Source organism: Haliotis rubra, unplaced genomic scaffold (assembly GCF_003918875.1).
Source record: "Haliotis rubra isolate DU_JTF1 unplaced genomic scaffold, ASM391887v1 Scf179, whole genome shotgun sequence".
In the NCBI taxonomy this organism is placed as follows: Eukaryota; Metazoa; Mollusca; class Gastropoda; order Lepetellida; family Haliotidae; genus Haliotis; species Haliotis rubra.
The window spans coordinates 950,326-967,993 of NW_025765769.1; the positions used below are offsets into that span (position 1 = coordinate 950,326).

The 17,668-nt window shown below is 38.5% G+C and overlaps 1 protein-coding gene across 2 annotated transcripts in view; it reads right to left on the reverse strand.

Annotated features, from left to right (window-relative positions):
- The window catches only part of LOC124273271 (kidney mitochondrial carrier protein 1-like), a 39,811-nt gene extending 28,114 nt beyond the window's left edge, over nt 1–11,697 (reverse strand). Inside the window, exons 1-2 of one of the 2 annotated variants that reach the window (XM_046708492.1) lie at nt 11,496–11,697; nt 1,970–2,106 (exon numbers count right to left, since the gene is read on the reverse strand). In XM_046708492.1, the coding sequence (XP_046564448.1) occupies nt 1,970–2,027 (58 nt within the window). In that variant the 5' untranslated portion in view covers nt 2,028–2,106; nt 11,496–11,697. Of the gene's footprint in view, nt 1–1,969; nt 2,107–11,495 lie in introns of those variants that run through there. The other variant, XM_046708491.1, reaches the window with a different exon arrangement.
- Between the last annotated feature and the right edge of the window lie 5,971 nt (nt 11,698–17,668).

Sequence of the window (17,668 nt, forward strand, 5' to 3'; positions counted from 1 at the left end):
TTTCATCTCCCTAATACACCCCAACTTTTCCTCTCCCTAATACACCCCAACTTTTCCTCTCCCTTATACACCCCAACTTTTCCTCTCCTTTAATATGTTCCACTTTATTTCCCCTAATACACCCCAACTTTTCCTCTCCGTAATACATCCCACTTTTCCTCCTCTCCCCAATACATCCCACTTTTCCTCCTCTCCCCAATACATCCCAATTTTCCTCCTCTCCCTAAATACATCCCAAATTTTCTTTTGCCTTAATATACCTCAACGTTTCCTCTTCCATAATACAGCCAATGAATTCTGTCCCTAAAGACCTACATTAATCAATTCTGTTCTTGTGTAATCCAACACCATTTTAGTCAAACAACTAATTTAACAAATCAAACCAAATTGTTCCCGACTAACAAAACAATCAATCCCTAAAGTTGTCTTTGCTTCTAGAGTTATAATCAATCAACTAAAGAGTAAAGCGGCAATGTTTCCAATACCCGGTGAAACCAATGGCGGACTGGTCAATATGTCTGCCACAATGGTCGCTGGGCCTGTATACAACGCTGGATGTCATTAATATTGTTGCTGGGCTACGTGGGGAAATGCATGTTCACTGCACAGGGAAGTCCTCTTTTGTCAATGTCACATAAAGGACAAAATATCAGGTCATGTTAAAATAATGTGGCCTTAGTGCTGAATAATGCATTTGAAAGCTTGTTTGTGTCCTGGAATTTTCCCAATATGTACAGCAAGCAGGTTTTAGAGTAACATCCACCCACTCAATGGCTGACTTTAAAGGCAAATCAATCCAGGCTTTCAGACTTAAAGGCAACTTAATGTAAATTCAAACTAAATATGTAAATTCTACTCATGCATAATGCATTAGGTGGTCTGTAAATAGTTTGACATGAACACATGATAGATTATCCAGTTTCCAGAGTTAAACATGGGCTGCGCAAGGTTTCAAACTCTTCAGAAATAATTTTGATCCCATTGATGAACTGATGCTAAGCATCTTCTAACTCAGCCCTCTCAAGAAAACCACCCCACCTACCACACCAAGTATCACCTCTCTCCTACCCACCCACTACCTCTCAAGAAAACCACCCCACCTACCACACTAAGTATCACCTCTCTCCTACCCACCCACTACCCCTCCAGAAAACCACCCCCACCTACCACACCCCAAATCCCTTCTCTCCCCTCTCTATATACCATCCCCTATATATTGTTCCCCCCTATCCTACATCCCCTTCCCCAAATGTAATTCATCATTCTCCTTGCCTTTATGCCATTATATTAAACCCCTAGACAACACTTTAGTTGTTTATTGTCAATACAACCACTAGCTCGTGACTAGCTGTGTGACGTCTGTAGCTGAGGGAATCATCTACTGAACATTAATATCATCTGTTGGTTTCACTGTTGTCTATATTCAGCTATATTCAAATTGAGGGAAGTCTACACACAGAGAATATATTGATAAAACTCAACCGTAATCAACCAAATATCCAAGCCTAATAACCACATGATCTCATTTACTCTCATTAAACGACAAGAATTGGTTGCCAGAGACCTATATTCTTCCCTATGATCTCCATGGAGACCAGATTCCTGATTATTGGAACAGAAATGAAAATTAGTAATGGAACCATCATTTTTTGCACTCTTTTTCTTTCTTTTCAGGTACCATTTATTCCATCTTATATCAATATATATGCATTAATCTTAGTGTGTAATTACAGCATAATCCACAAGTTGGGAAGTAAAGTCTGTATCTTCCTTATGAACAAATAAATACAACAGTCTTAATTCTCACATCTATTGTTTGATTGGACATCTATATTTGGCATCTGTAATTTTGAATCAAACTAAGCAAAAGTTGACAACAGGGTAAAGGATCTAAACAGATTGGTTATATATCATTATAATTCCCTGGATAATTGAAGATAAACGCAAAGCCATGAAGTAAGCTGCTTACCACATTCTGCGGTCATAGAAGCTAGACCTCCATAGATAAACGGTCGCCAGTCATTCATTCCTCGGCCTCCACCACTGAATGAAGAAGTCTGTCAGCCTGCTGTGTCCTAATACTGGGAGGTGGTTGGTCAGTCCTGTCTGAAACCAAGTACAACAATTATTAGTAAAACATCACATGGTTCAACGTGGATCACCTCTACAAAGTTCAAGTTAAGGGATATAGCCATAAGTTAATCAAATTAAGACTATGAAATTATGTATAGCTCCCCAAATGCACTAGAAACATGACAGATACATATTACAGTCAAATCCCGATGAGTCAATCTCTGGGGACCAAGTAATAAATTCGACTTATCAATGTATTCGAGACATAGGTATATCTATGAGGGTAGAAAAAAAGATGATCCAGTCCAAATTCCTCCGCCTAAGCATTTGTTTATCTAATGATTTCCCTATCACTAATAGGGGCACCTTATCAGTTCCAGTCTGATTAGCACAGACAGTGATTTCCGTAAAATCACTAATCTGCCTTTTGAACTCACCCGTCAAAGGCGGAAAGGTGTGAGCCGCGCTGGTTTGTTAATTGGATCAGTTTGCTACACCAATCAACTTCTCATTGACTGATTTCGGCTTATGTATACAAGATTGCTGTTGTTTGAATCTCATGGGACCAAATTTTCTTCTCAAGTCATCGTGTGTATTTATGAGACGAATTCGTGAAACCGGTATTCAAATGATGACAACTATAACAGGGAATGGTCGGGACTGACAGATACTTCGAGTTATGCATAATGTTCGAGACACCGGCATTCGACTCATCGGGATTTGACTGTATATTGGACCTGTTGTGACAACAACATCTAGAACCGTAATGGGGTTGAACAATGAGTCCAACCAATGACCGGAGGATCCAGGTGTGCTCAAGGGAAGCAACTCTTCACAGCAGGCATATACAGAAGAAAGGTTTCAGATGCTGAGTGAGCGTGTGAATGAGTGGGTGAATGAATGAGTGAGTGAGTTTTTATGGTATGGTTTTAAGCCACTTTCAGCAATATTCTAGCCATATCATGGCGGGGGACACCAGAAATGGGGTTCACTGACTGTACGCAAGTGGTTAAATGAACCCAGGTGTTCGGTGTGACGAGAAACGCTCTAACCACTAGGCCACCACAACTGTATGTAAGTGTATGCTCACTACATCATCACATCAAAGCGGATGTCCATTAACTCTGTCCCCAATATGTATATTCCTCTTCAAATACTGAATGACAGCCATCACAACTGAACCAGAGGAAGGAACACTGGATTGGTTCGGGGAAGTCGGAACTTCAAGTAAAAACATTATTTCCTTCTACAACAAGTAGACACTTGACTTGTGAACAGATCAAAGGGGAGGTAATCAAAACTCTACAACTGAACACAGTCACAAGCACAATATAATCTGCCTGATTCATCCTACCAGGCGGTCCTCCAGGATGAGTATTTCTTCTATCACCCAACCAAACGTCACCAAGTTATTCAGTGATAAATCTCATAATGATGCCTGTCTGTCCGTGAAGGGTCCATCTCAGGAGTTAATGAATAAAACTGGTCCAGACGCAGTTATGGTGGTCTTAAGAGACAACCAACTGATCACATGGCCAGACTCAGTAGTGAGTGAGTATGTTGGGTTTTACGCCGCTTTTAGCAATATTCCAGCAATATCACGACAGGGGACACCAGAAATGGGCTTCACACATTGTACCTATGTGGGGAATTGAACCCAGATCTTCGGCGTGACGAGCGAACGCTTCAACTACTGGGATACCCACCAACCCTAAGACTCAGTAACTTGGCGGTCAATGACCCTGATGCTGTGGATCACTACGATATCAATCACCGGATTAGTGATTCAGACTTGATTATTTACAATCCACTGTCGTATAACTAGAATATTGATGATTCCACCCTTAAACAACAAACAGACACCAATTTAAACTTGAGACTTTACCTTCAAGATGACCTTGAACTTTCAAACATAACTCAGAAATATCAAGTAATACCATGAATCAACAAAAAAAAATTCAACGCAGCCAGTTACAATGTTTTCCCAAACACCACAACAAGCAACAAATTAAATACAATCTCCCTTAGCACTAACTATAAGTCTAACTATACACACACATTTAAGATAAGTGAAAGGTATCGCTGACCATTCCAGATAAAAACGTCTCCTATTTAACCTTGGACTATTTCAACAAACACACTGTATAGACCTCAGTCTCACCTGCCAATTAGATGCCGGGACAGAGGGGTATCTAAGGAATTTTTATCTGCCTTCAGACAGCAAGTCATTGCAGACTTAATGCCCTACTAAAACACTTCAACCTTTGCCTGACCCATATTATCAACCTAGCACACCAAATCCAATGTTACAAAGGACGAGATGAACACAGACCTACTGCCCAAATGACACATTCACAGAGTCTAATCCAAGCATTGTCAATCATGGTTTTCTTACAACAAGACTAGTCACATTAATAAAGTTCAAAAGGCTACAAATATAGCACCGGATTAGAACTCTTCTATCTAAAGGTCCAATTCTTTCAACTACATGAAAAAAGCTAAGCATCTTTAGACATCCGAGATGCACGCCGCCATCATGTCCAAGAATGGAAGGGAAGATCAAAGGTGATATATACGTGACTGATGTAGAAAGAGTTATAAACATGGATTCCAAAAATAGTCAAAAGTAAATGAAACCCAAGTTTATCAATAATCTCTTTCCAAATGTTTTCAACAATTTTTTTCAGCATGAAAGAATACTGTTTAATAGAAAACAAAGTTATTAAAAAGGGTTCAAAAGATGGATGTGCAACTGACGACCAGATTATGAGTGATAAACATTTTTGCACATTTGTAATTTATTAGCTACAACTGTGACAAATAAGCTCACCATCTCTTCATAACAGTTTTAAAAAATTGGGTTTTAACCATGCTACGCACAGTAAATAACTGATGTGACAGACAATATGTCAGTGTAACACAGTGATCTGAGTGGATTTCCTTCTATGAAATGAAAACCAAACAATTGCACACAGAAATGTGAAGTTGGAACTTAGAAGCAATTCATACAAAAAGACATCCCTGTTAAATTTAACGTGCACGCAACAATTGAATCAGTTTTGATGAATCAAACAGCAATGCATTTTTTGGAACGATATGTAACAACACGCGGAACGTCAAAATTGTAAACACCAAGTCGGAATGCCTCTTCACGTAGTCCCAGAATGCCCCTTCACGTAGTCCCAGATTGTTCGTCGTCATTAATTCAGTGCAGTACAACGTTCCTCAGCAGACCATGCAGTGAATCTAAACCTACGATTACAGATAATGGCGTAACAAGTTTGAGTTTGCATGTCTGAAATGATGGTAATAAAATCAAAAGACTCAGAATGACAAGTGCTCTCCACGGAGATAAATCGTTATTGAAAGTAGGAGTGTTTTATTTTCTGACTTGGAAGCCCGTTTGAGAATTCCAGTGTACGGAAGTCACATTTTACCCACAACATAAAAGAGCAGGCTTCAGAAATGATTACCCATTGGGTTTGAAATCACTTTCACTTGGATGAAATACCAAATGACATGGGTCTCCTGAATTTATTTTGATTGTACATCTCCTTGGAAACACTATCAGGAACCTAAAAGTTTTCACTAGGGTAGCCATGCACTGACTGCACAATGATGTAGTTAATCATCCTTTCCACCAAATATTGAAGTACAGTATTACTTTATATTAGATCCCTTGTGAAGGCACAATTCAACATACATAGCTGACATGTTGCCATATAAGGAATGGAATAATATTCAAGGTTCGATATTAAGAGGTTATGACATGACAGTTTTCCTTTTGCCAGTCACATCAGCCCGAGACTACCATATCAGCCCAAGGGGCCTCATGTCGTATTGGCCATAGTCGATTTACACATGACTATCTGCTAAAAACAGATGGGGATGGACCCCCCATATGTCTCTCCTGCGATGAGGCTCTCACCGTCAAGCATATTCTGCTTGACTGTGTGGATTTTACATCTGCAAGGGACTCGCATTATCACGCAACCAATCTGAAAGATCTGTTCTCCAGCGTGAGCGCTCATCTGATACTAAACTACCTGAGGGAAGTCGATCTATATCATAAAATGTAACTGTGTAATGTCAATAACGAATGTATCTGCTTTTCAATCTAGTGCTATGACATTCTCTGTTCTAAAATGACAACGTAATGAATATATGTCTTTGAAACGAAACCACTTTGTACTTACAATGTATATTAATGCAGACTTGTTCTCGTCACTATATGGCTGGAATAATGCCGATGTGACGTAAAGCCCAACTCAACTCAACTCAACTCATAACCTTTTATCATATACCACATCAAGTGACATAACTCTAAAATAAACTAGGCTCTGTCTATTGAAGTTTCAAGCGTGTGCGTGTATTCATTACTACCAGTTTAGTAGCTAAAAATAAGGATGGATTTTCCGGCCCTAGGGCTGATATGACTGATATGCATTTTCGGCCTTGGTCGTCAATATGGACATATGCTGACAGTCAGTATTGTATGTGCAAAATGGTCCATATTATTGATAGGTATAGGATAATATCTGATATCACACAATGGATGTGGAAAATCAAACTCAGTTCTTTGGTACAATAAGCAAACGCTTTAACCACTCGACTAATCAATCCGCCAATCTTGCCAAACTTCAGACAACCTGTATCATGGTATAAAGATTTCTAATATGACAGCTAACCTGTTTTTTCTATAAAAAAATTATATCATCCGAATCACGCAAAATATATTTCTAATACAACAGGTATGGGAGAAAAGATTTCCGAAACGACTGTTACCTTGTCAAGATTTCTGATATGACTGGCATCATGCAACAAAGACTTCTGTAAACACAGTGGTATCAGCTTTCTGAAAGCATCAATACCACGTGGGGAATCAAACACAAGTCTTTGTTGTAACGAGCCAACACTTAACCACAGGGCTACAACACTGTAACCTTAAAATGATGAGGTTGAAATTGGATAAGAATAATATTCCAGAATACATACTTTTGGCGCTGTCCTCTGACTAGTGGCTGAAGGAGGGCAGGAATACTCCACTATAATAACGCCTCGTGGCTAATGCTTCAGACTGACAGCTTTTTCAATATTCCCGTCATGCTCCACATACAGCCCACAGTACTCTCCTCAAGCAGAGCACTGGGTCACCTTGCCTCCAGGGGGCACTACTCAGTTCACGAAAGGCTCGCATGAATCATACCATATTTCTCATTATCAGACAGGTTCTGAAGGTTACATATCATCCTTCACTGTCCACTCAACTAGAGACACATATTCCACGTTCTACATATTGTGTAGGTGGGATGCGCAGATCTTGTGAAAAGGTTTCTGCAGAGCAGAAATATTGGTATGTTTCTACTGACTAGGTAACTTAACAAGTTATTGAAAACATCTACAGCATTCTGGACACGTGCCATGAGAATAAAGGGATCACCTGTCACAGTAGGTAGATGGGGCTTGAAAGTGACGTTAGGTCAAACATAGATGAAGCTGAGTGCGCTCTGTTTTCTATAGTGATGTGATATCAAATTTCATCCAATAATTGCATAAAAATCCTTCTTAGCAAAAATTGAAAAATATCTTCAGGACATTTTGAAAGATGATGTCTGATTGCTTTTGAAATAAACCAGAATAATTCCTTGTGACTTCAATTTGAACTTTATTACGACAACACAAAGGTAACAGTTGGATATTTTGTTGAGATCAATTTGAGATCAATTTGAGAGTGAGTGAGTTGAGTGAGTGAGTGAGTGAGTGAGTGAGTGAGTGAGTGAGTGTCAGCGAGCGATGAACAATAGGAAAGTCCAAACTGATGAACGGTGGTGAAACCCACAAACACGGGCATGCTGCTGACAAGCCATGAAACATTATTGGGGAATTTTGAGATTCAAACCCAAGGGAGACTTCTCAGCACAGCAAATGGCAGCTGATATATAAAATATGATATGTGAAGTGCATAGTCCCAAAAGGAATATTCTGTATGATATAACTTGACATAGATCCACAAGATAAAGTCTGTTTACTACAGGAATTATTCATGAGCTCACCACATGCATGAAGTGTGTCGTTACCTTCAGTATCTGTTGACTGTTGTCAATAGTTTCTAGCTTAAACAAGCCAACTGTAGGAGACAGGTCATACTGACACCTGAAATACCTGAGTTACTTCAGGACGTGGTGGCTGAGTGTGTTAGATGGCTGACTTTGTGTGCTGGGCCTCCTTTCACAAAGCACTAAGGTGATTGTAAGTCACTAAGGTAACCTTAGTGCAATGTTAAAGAATGGGAGTTAAGGTTAACCTTAGTAAAGGTTGCTTCGTGAAAGGAGCCCCTGTAATTAGGTGGCTGACTCTGAGAGTGTGGGTTCGAATCCTGGATGGGTCTCGACCTAACAAAAGTACTAGAATCTGTACTTTACTGGGAAAGTGTAATACCTAATATAATGTGTGTTTCATCAGCATCATCTGACCACATGCTAAATGGAATTTTGCATTCATGGTGACAGTGCATGTGCTGATCACTATGTCAGAGTGTACACAGGTGCATTGTGAATGGAAACTAGAGTCAGAGTAGCAAGTGGGTCATTGTTGCCTAACTTCTCACACATGTGATGCATTACCCATGTCTGGCATTACTAAATACCTACAGATGGCAACATAACCTTGTACCGATTCCGTAGTAGGATTCTAGATCAGCCACACCGACTAGCTATTTCCACACTCAAGTCATATCACATGGTCAACATATTTCTATACAATATTAGCATTGTATCAATGGAATGCCATGAAAATGGTAATTTTGGTTTTTCTCTCAAAAATATAGAATGTGACAAGATATTGATAACCTGATAATACCATTAATACCCTATGATATTATATTTCACATAAAAACAACCTATTATTGCATCATATTTATAATAACTGCAGGCACTCTCCATCAATGCCAAGGGGTATCATGTTTCCATGGTAATAAATCAATTTGCCTGTAGGGTTTCTATGAATTTGGAAAACTAAACCAAGAACACTTTCATATCAATTCTAAATTAGGAAATCAATGAATTTTGAATACTAAGACCATATATTACTCAGCATGAGCCGACCTGATTCATGGGGTGATGCCCTACTGTCATGCGCTGCCCTGGAAACCATGACCTCGTCATTAATACTACACCTGTTCATGCATTGTATGTGTCTGCGATATTTTGTAGCCAATGACTGACTGAATGAGTTTGGTTTTATGCCGCTTTTAGCAATATTCCAGCAACATCACGGCGGGGGACACCAGAAATGGGCTTCACACATTGTACCCATGTGGGGATTCGAACCTGGGTCTTCAGCGTGACAAGCCAATGCTTTAACCATTAGGCTACCCAACCGCCCCCTTGTAGCCAATGAAGCTAAACTGACATAACATAAAAATTGCTCTATTGCCTTAAAATAGTTAGTTGTGATAATTATGTTATTCTACTCCGAGTCCTCTTAGTAATATTTGTGGTAAAAGGCAGATAGGTGGGATCTCAAGTCTATGCTGTATTGTACATTCCAGGAAATCTTGACACATGTTACGGATGTGAGCCACGTGAGTGATTTCCTTTTTTGCCTTCAGACAATCCTCCACTGACACACTGACCTTAGCGTATACTTCTTAACAGAATAGATACGTCAGTTATATTTGACATGCCATCTACAATTTTGATAATTTTAAAGATTAAAACAACCATAAATGTTTGCCCCTCCCAGAGCTTCCATGCTCAGTCATATTTCTATGCATATATAATTAACACAAAAAGTTATTTTGGATTTGGATCATAAGACTGAGCACCTAATTTGATAAATTATTCAAAAATAATTTATTCTCCCATACCTGTTTTTGATAAGTATAGAAAATAATATTCTGCATTTTGCAAAACTATAATTAAAATAAATTACCTATTAATGCTAACAACATCATTTGCATAAATCACATCATTCAAAAGTGATTGTAACCAATAGAGATATGGCTAATCAATATGACATGTGCACCTGTTCACATGTTTATATACTGCTTCACAAACCCTGCCCAATATACGAAACAGGAATACGTTAAATAGGGAGGGGGGGGGGGAGAGAGAGAGAAGATGATGTAACTGATACACAAAGCTATGATACAATGCACTTCTCTACACATCAGTCAAGATATGTCATGCATCACTGTTTCAGTGTTTCTGATATGATACAGGACGGTGAGGTGGCCCAGTGGTTAAGCATTTGCTCATCATGCTGAAGACCTGGGTTCAATTCCCTAAATGGGTAAAATGTGTGAAGCCCATTTCTGGTGTTCCCGCCGTGATACTGTGGGAATATTGCCAATAATGACGTAAAACCATACTCTCTCACTCACTCACTCTGATATGATACATATCTTGATATGCTGGTCAAGATACGATACCTATCACTGTCTCTAATACAAATAGATTTCTCTACGTACTGGTCTAGATCCCATATAAATCCCAATACATTGTTTCCAATACGACATATCTCAATGTCCAATGTTATGACATGTCCCGATCACTTGTGACAATACGACATATATCTCAACATACTGGTCTAGTTATGATACATATCCCGATACACGTTATGATACGACACAATAAATGATATGATCAATATCCAGACACATTGTCACAATACATTTAATATTTTGCTATATGCTTCTACATACGAAATATATGCTGATACACATGTCTTTGGCTAGATATCTGGATAAACTGGTAGTGTTACATTCAAACCACACATATTAATTCTTTGTGCCATGCGTGAAAAAATAACCTTATCACTACTGAGTGCAAAAACATGTTATCAACGGTCCATCGTTATACCGCTCCAACTCAGTCAAGCCTAGGAAATGTTGTTATCAACGGAAGCCATTTATCAACCTGTTGAAAAAATCAACAGTAAAATCTGGAAAATCTTATTGAATCAATTCTGCACTGACCCAAAAAACAATTTCTGAATGTCATGAAATCCAACACGATCAAAACCAATCAGCTAACAAACAACAAGTCAAGGAACAGCCGTTTGTCAACACTAAACTCTGAAGGAAACACTGAAATATTTACCCAACTGAACCCAATTTCCTGTTCTAAATCAACTAATGTGATTACAAGCTTTATAATTTCTGCATGTATACATGCACCTTTTCACGCCGCCAAATACATGCATATCTCTCACACAATGACAAGTCTAATCAAAGATTCATCAACGCCAATTTATCTTGTAAAACACACCAGCTTAAAAACGTTCGATTCCAACGCAGTGTACAGCTTGGAATCATAACATAGGGTTCCAATTCATGACATAACTGTCACAAATCAAACCATTAACACCGAAAATCGGACGCTGATATTACCCGTAATCGTAAAGAATCAACCAATTTTTACCTGTGTTAGTGACAAAGAGTTCTGACCTACTGAAGCCAAATGGATGCGATGAACTCGTTGCATGGAATGTTCAACTGGTTTTGGCACTGAAGGCTCCTCTTCTGATAGATAACAATGAGTCACTCAGTTGCTTCAACCGTGGAAGCGGCAAGGATTTCTGTGAGAGCTGGAGAATGCCTCTCCTAGCTGGCCAGCCACTGAGGTATTAATGTGTGCTATTGATTGTAAAGCCAGCCTGTCAAAGCTAGGTGTCTGGAATACAGCACAACACTTCACCTCAATATAACGCTGTTCTTGGTAGAGGTGGATTTTGATCAACGCTGTTGTATTACATTTAACAGCATGGTAGGTAAACCTGATAACAGTTACATAGGTGCCTCAGAGCACCTGCTTATAAGGGAGATCATGGTAGCTGATAAAAGTGGTATAATGAAATATTATATTGGCACCAATCAACAACATAGATACAAGTTTTCATGAAACATATTCCATTAAAGTTATTGCTGTGCAAGAGTCAAGAGAACTGTCTGACCTTACACATCATAAACATGAAGTCAACTCGTAAAATAACCACATCTTGTTATCAACAAACAAAATGAAAAACAAACACACGCCATATTTCACAATTGCTACAATTAACATCATGGAAAAGCCCATTTTTAGAGAACAGAATAGTCTGTCATACAGACCCTGAAACAAATATATCCAAGAAAGCCCATAAAAGTATAGAATGTTTGGTCAAGAGTTCCACAGTTTCACTGATCATGAAGAAGGCTCCTTTTCATTATACTGCATGGTTATTTTTGACAGACAATATTTTTTGTGTGAGTGAGTGAGTGAGTGAATTTAGTTTTACGCTGCACTCAGCAATATTCCAGCTATATGGCGTCAGTCTGTTAAATAATCAAGTCTGGACCAGACAATCCAGTGATCAACAGCATGAGCATCAATCTGCGCAATTGGGAACCCATGACGTGTCAACCAAGTCAGCAAGCCTGACCACCCGATCCCATTAGTCGCCTCTTACAACAAGCATGGGTTACTGAAGATCAATATTCTAACCCAGACCTTCACGGGTAGTTTTTTTTCCTGTAAAATATGTTCATTTCAGAGACTCGATGTTAGTCTAAGAAAAGTACATTTTTCTCTTTTTCAAACAACAAGTAAGTTGGACACAAAATCAAGCTATATTTTCTTCATATTAATATTCATGTTTCTTGCCTACTATTCCAGTTCCAGAGACATCTCTCCACATGGGCTGCTTTGTATTGCAATATGGACTCACACAAAAAGATAGTGAATAAAGAGCGTTCTGCTCAGTGAACATAATGAGAATATGTTGTATACAGCACAATGTGAATTCTGTGCGAGACTCCTTTCCAGACAGCTATAATGACAATACAATATCAATACTCTGAGGCTACTTTCTAGACAACTATAATGACAATACAATATCAATACTCTGAGGCTACTTTCCAGACAACTATAATGACAATACAATATCAATACTCTGAGGCTACTTTCCAGACAACTATAATGACAATACAATATCAATACTCTGAGGCTACTTTCCAGACAACTATAATGACAATACAATATCAATACTCTGAGGCTACTTTCCAGACAACTATAATGACAATACAATATCAATACTCTGAGGCTACTTCCAGACAACTATAATGACAATACAATATCAATACTCTGAGGCTACTTTCCAGACAACTATAATGACAATACAATATCAATACTCTGAGGCTACTTTCCAGACAACTATAATGACAATACAATATCAATACTCTGAGGCTACTTTCCAGACAACTATAATGACAATACAATATCAATACTCTGAGGCTACTTTCCAGACAACTATAATGACAATACAATATCAATACTCTGAGGCTACTTTCAATACAACTCAATAATGACAATATACACATATCAATACTCTGAGGCTACTTTCCAGACAACTATAATGACAATACAATATCAATACTCTGAGGCTACTTTCCAGACAACTATAATGACAATACAATATCAATACTCTGAGGCTACTTTCCAGACAACTATGCATGGAAGGTCACACAAATTGTTATGAGTTCTTGCACTTCTATCATGTTGTAACATTTATATAGCATACATTTTTATTGGTAATTACAGATCTACAAGAAATGATCCACAGATCAAAGAAAAATATAGACATAAACTATCAGTTTTATTAATAGGTTTTATACATATACTAGTCTCAGGTAACAGGAACCCCTCTCCCAATACACCATTCAACAAGTCTAAAGCTGTCTGTATACAGTTTATGAAGTAAACCCATCATCTATCACAGAATAACATTCAGCTGATATTTCAATTTAGGCTAATTAAAGTTTAGCCATCATATCATATGAATCTCCTTCAGAGCATTCAGTAAACACGGCACCAATATTTTTGCTTGTTTTTCAATTTATGCTAATTAAAGTTTAGCCATCATATCATATGAATATCCTTCAGAGCATTCAGTAAACATGGCAACAATATTAGTGCTTGTCCAATTAACAGGGTTAAGTATTCTCTTCTGTCTGGTAATTTGCTAATTGTACACTTATCACATCGGGACACAAAGTCTGTGATCTAGACTACAAGTTGTCCGACTTCCGTAGTGGGAGCTGCGGTGGCTGGGTGGGTTAGATGGCTGACTTTGCGTGCTGGTGATTAGGTGCCTGACTCTGACGGTGTGGGTTCGAATCCTGAATAGAACTCAACCCCAATAAGCTCTAGAATCTGTACTTTATTGATAAAATGTAATCCCAAATATAATATGTGTTATGCTACATTGTAGGGTACTTCGTATTATGCAGCCACAGTGAATCATAGTCTTTTTATTGTTTAAATTTCAGTGAAGTAGATAAAAGACATTGACGTATGGCAGCAGGGGTCGGATTCCCCAACCAGGGATAGTGATTGTGATTTTTAAATATACATCCATCCATTACTTTTTTAATAATTAGTGCTGTCTTTTTATACATAACGACTTACGGTGAATGTGACCTCAGGTATTTCCAAGCAGTCGACATTTTGGTGGAACTCGGTCGGTCTGTGTAGCTTCCTGTAGTCGGAAATGAAGCTGGCTGAGATGGTCATATTTTATATTTTTTATTGCTTCTGTAAGGCCCGACTACACACATGTACGTGTACTAGTTGTTGATATGCTAGTCAATTTCTAACAAATATAACGTTACTATAGAAGTCAATTTGGTATTGTGTAACCTATAAAGATGATAAATAGTTGTGTTTACTAGTGTTGGGAATTGGTTAAAATCTAACAATTGACGATTTGTTCATTACAACCGATCAATCATCGAAAAAACTTGGTTAGCGTGATTTATCAAATTCTCCTGTTTATGTTTGTTAATGCACAAAAAATATAGAAAAAACATGTACTTCTTTCGGTGTTTTTTTAGCAAATTGCATTTACAAATTTCACATCTTTAAAGAAGGACTAGCATGATAGGACCATAAATTTCCTGGAATCTTTAAGATAATTTCAATCATGACATGGAACGAGCTTGTAGTACTTGTAGTACTGACAAAACCAACCTTATGAAAAATGTTGTTAATGCAAGTGTGCCAAAATTGTTTGTGTTCGATTATGAGAAAACATTATCGATTGCTTGGTCATTTAGTCATCGCAACCAATCTTCGATTATTTCAATTAATCGGACCACCACTAGTGTTTACATGTATAAATACCATCACAGAATACCAATTCGGGGTTTCACAGGTAAAATACGTAACATATCCACTAGCCTGGTTCCAGTTTGGTCGACAGTGTAAACACACTCTAAAGAAAAGCTGTTATGAAAATGTGACGTGTGACAACAGTTCATAGCTGTGTACATACTTCCATGGTTTTCAATAATTGATGTTGCAAATGCTTCAGAGATGTGTTTGTTTAGTTGTGAGAAGGGGATATACACTGTCGTAAACATACCACCGGATCTAAACTAGTGGATCTTTTACACGCTCTACGCATGTGCACAGCAAGTTGAAGATTAATGTGAAACTACTGAATGACGTCCTTGATACAATGCCAATACTGAAATGAACACCTTCAATAAACACAGATCACTGAAGTATCAGGTAGGTAATTACACATATCCAATACAGCTGTGCTACAGCATGACAAACATGCTGCAACATGGTCGACGTTGCACAACTGACAACGTATTGCCTTACATCACTGAGCAGTATAACAGAAATATTATCGGAGACATTACCAGACTTCACTCATCGGACCCATGTGTGGAATCTATCCAGCAAACAATTAAACTGCTGGACATCTGCTACTTCCGATGGTGGAGCTATTTCAAAGCACCATTAGCAATTCATTTAGCTTTAATAAGAAAAGTACATTCCACCAGTTTTAGAGAAGACTGACTGACTGACTGAGTTTGGTTTTACGCCGCTTTTAGCAATATTCCAGCCATATCACGGCGTGGGACACCAGAAATGGGCTTCACTCATTGTACCCATGTGGGGATTCGAACCTGGGTCTTCGGCGTGACGAGCCAACGCTTTAACCACTAGACTACCCCACCACCCCTTTTAGAGAAGAGATTGAGCAACGAAACACAACATGAACAACCAATCCTGCCACGAACAACCAATCAACAAACCAATTGCCGGACAAGGAACCAATTGCCGGACAAGGAACCAACTGCACCACAATCAACCAATCACAATCAGCCAGGTGCTTGACCATCCTCCTTGGTTGGTGTACCCTACAAACTTCACACTAGTCTGTCAACCCCAAACTACAACATTGTTCTGAAGAAAAGTAACAATGCAATAACGATAGATTCACCAAATTTTGGCTTCAGTTTTGCTGCAAATTATAACTGAATATTATTGAATCAAATGTACACATATTAAACATTATCCCTTTCTGATGAGGGCTGTATCAGGAAGGTCCTGTGCTCAGTTTCACAAAGCTATTGTAGCGCTTTGACTGTCGTACCTCCTATACTGTAACATAGACTTACGACAGTTGTAGTAGCTTCGTGAAACACACGTGTGTGTGTGTGTGTGTGTGTGTGTGTGTGTGTGTGTCTGTGTGTGTGTGTGTTGTTTGTTTGTTTCTGGAAATTCAGCACATGAAAACTGTGCAGCCCCAACATTGATAACACCACAAAGCCAAAGATGATTTTACTTGAGATTTAGAGAATGTAGAATACACATAAAGCAACATTGCATTGACCAGCATCTCGAGTTGATCTTTAACCTCCTATTACTCAACCCTGCAATATGGTTTTAATAAGTTTTTGCAATGTCTATACAAAACCCACAGCGGGACAGCTGCCAAGGTTCCGTGTTGTAACGACTACAAGTCACACCTGTTGATAATGATCTCTGAGGGGGTCTGTGCCTCCTTGTTCCTAACCCTGTGCCAGTGAGTGGGACGTCCGGACACACCCACACCTACAGGCTTACAAACTCTATGTCAATATGCAACACTGCCCACTTCAATATACAATAGGTGGTAGGGATGTCACGATACATAAGTTTCACGATTTGATACGTATCACGATACCTATTTTTGCGGCATTATTGCGTAAATTTAGTTACATTTTGAACATTAATATTTTATATTTTATAATTGTCCATGAAAAGATTTACATTTTTCATTCTCACTGATTAAAAAGTTCTAATAGCCCATCTTTGTGCATGAAAAATAATCATGTATAACTCTAATAACATAAAAAAACATGATACAATTGCAAAATGTAAACGATACATTTAAACCGATACTTTCAAAACTAAATATTGATACAGCTATTAATGTATCGATAATTGTATCGTCTTAGAGAAATTATCGATGCATCAATGTATTGTGGCATCCCTAATAGATGGTATATTCCTAGTTCAACCCCACTCAACATACCAACTGTTTGACCATGACCTGTAGATAATCAGAGCTGGGCCAAACAATACAATGGGGAGGGGGGGGTTTATGTGAGTAAACAATCACCACCATTGGGATGCAACATCACGACATCAACTGGGTCAACAGCCTGACCACATGACCCTTCAAGTCGACTCTTGCAACCTGTATCAGTTGCTGGTGATCCTAATTAATCCTAGACTATCTTAGTCTCCAAATATATATAAATTTGATAGTAACAAAT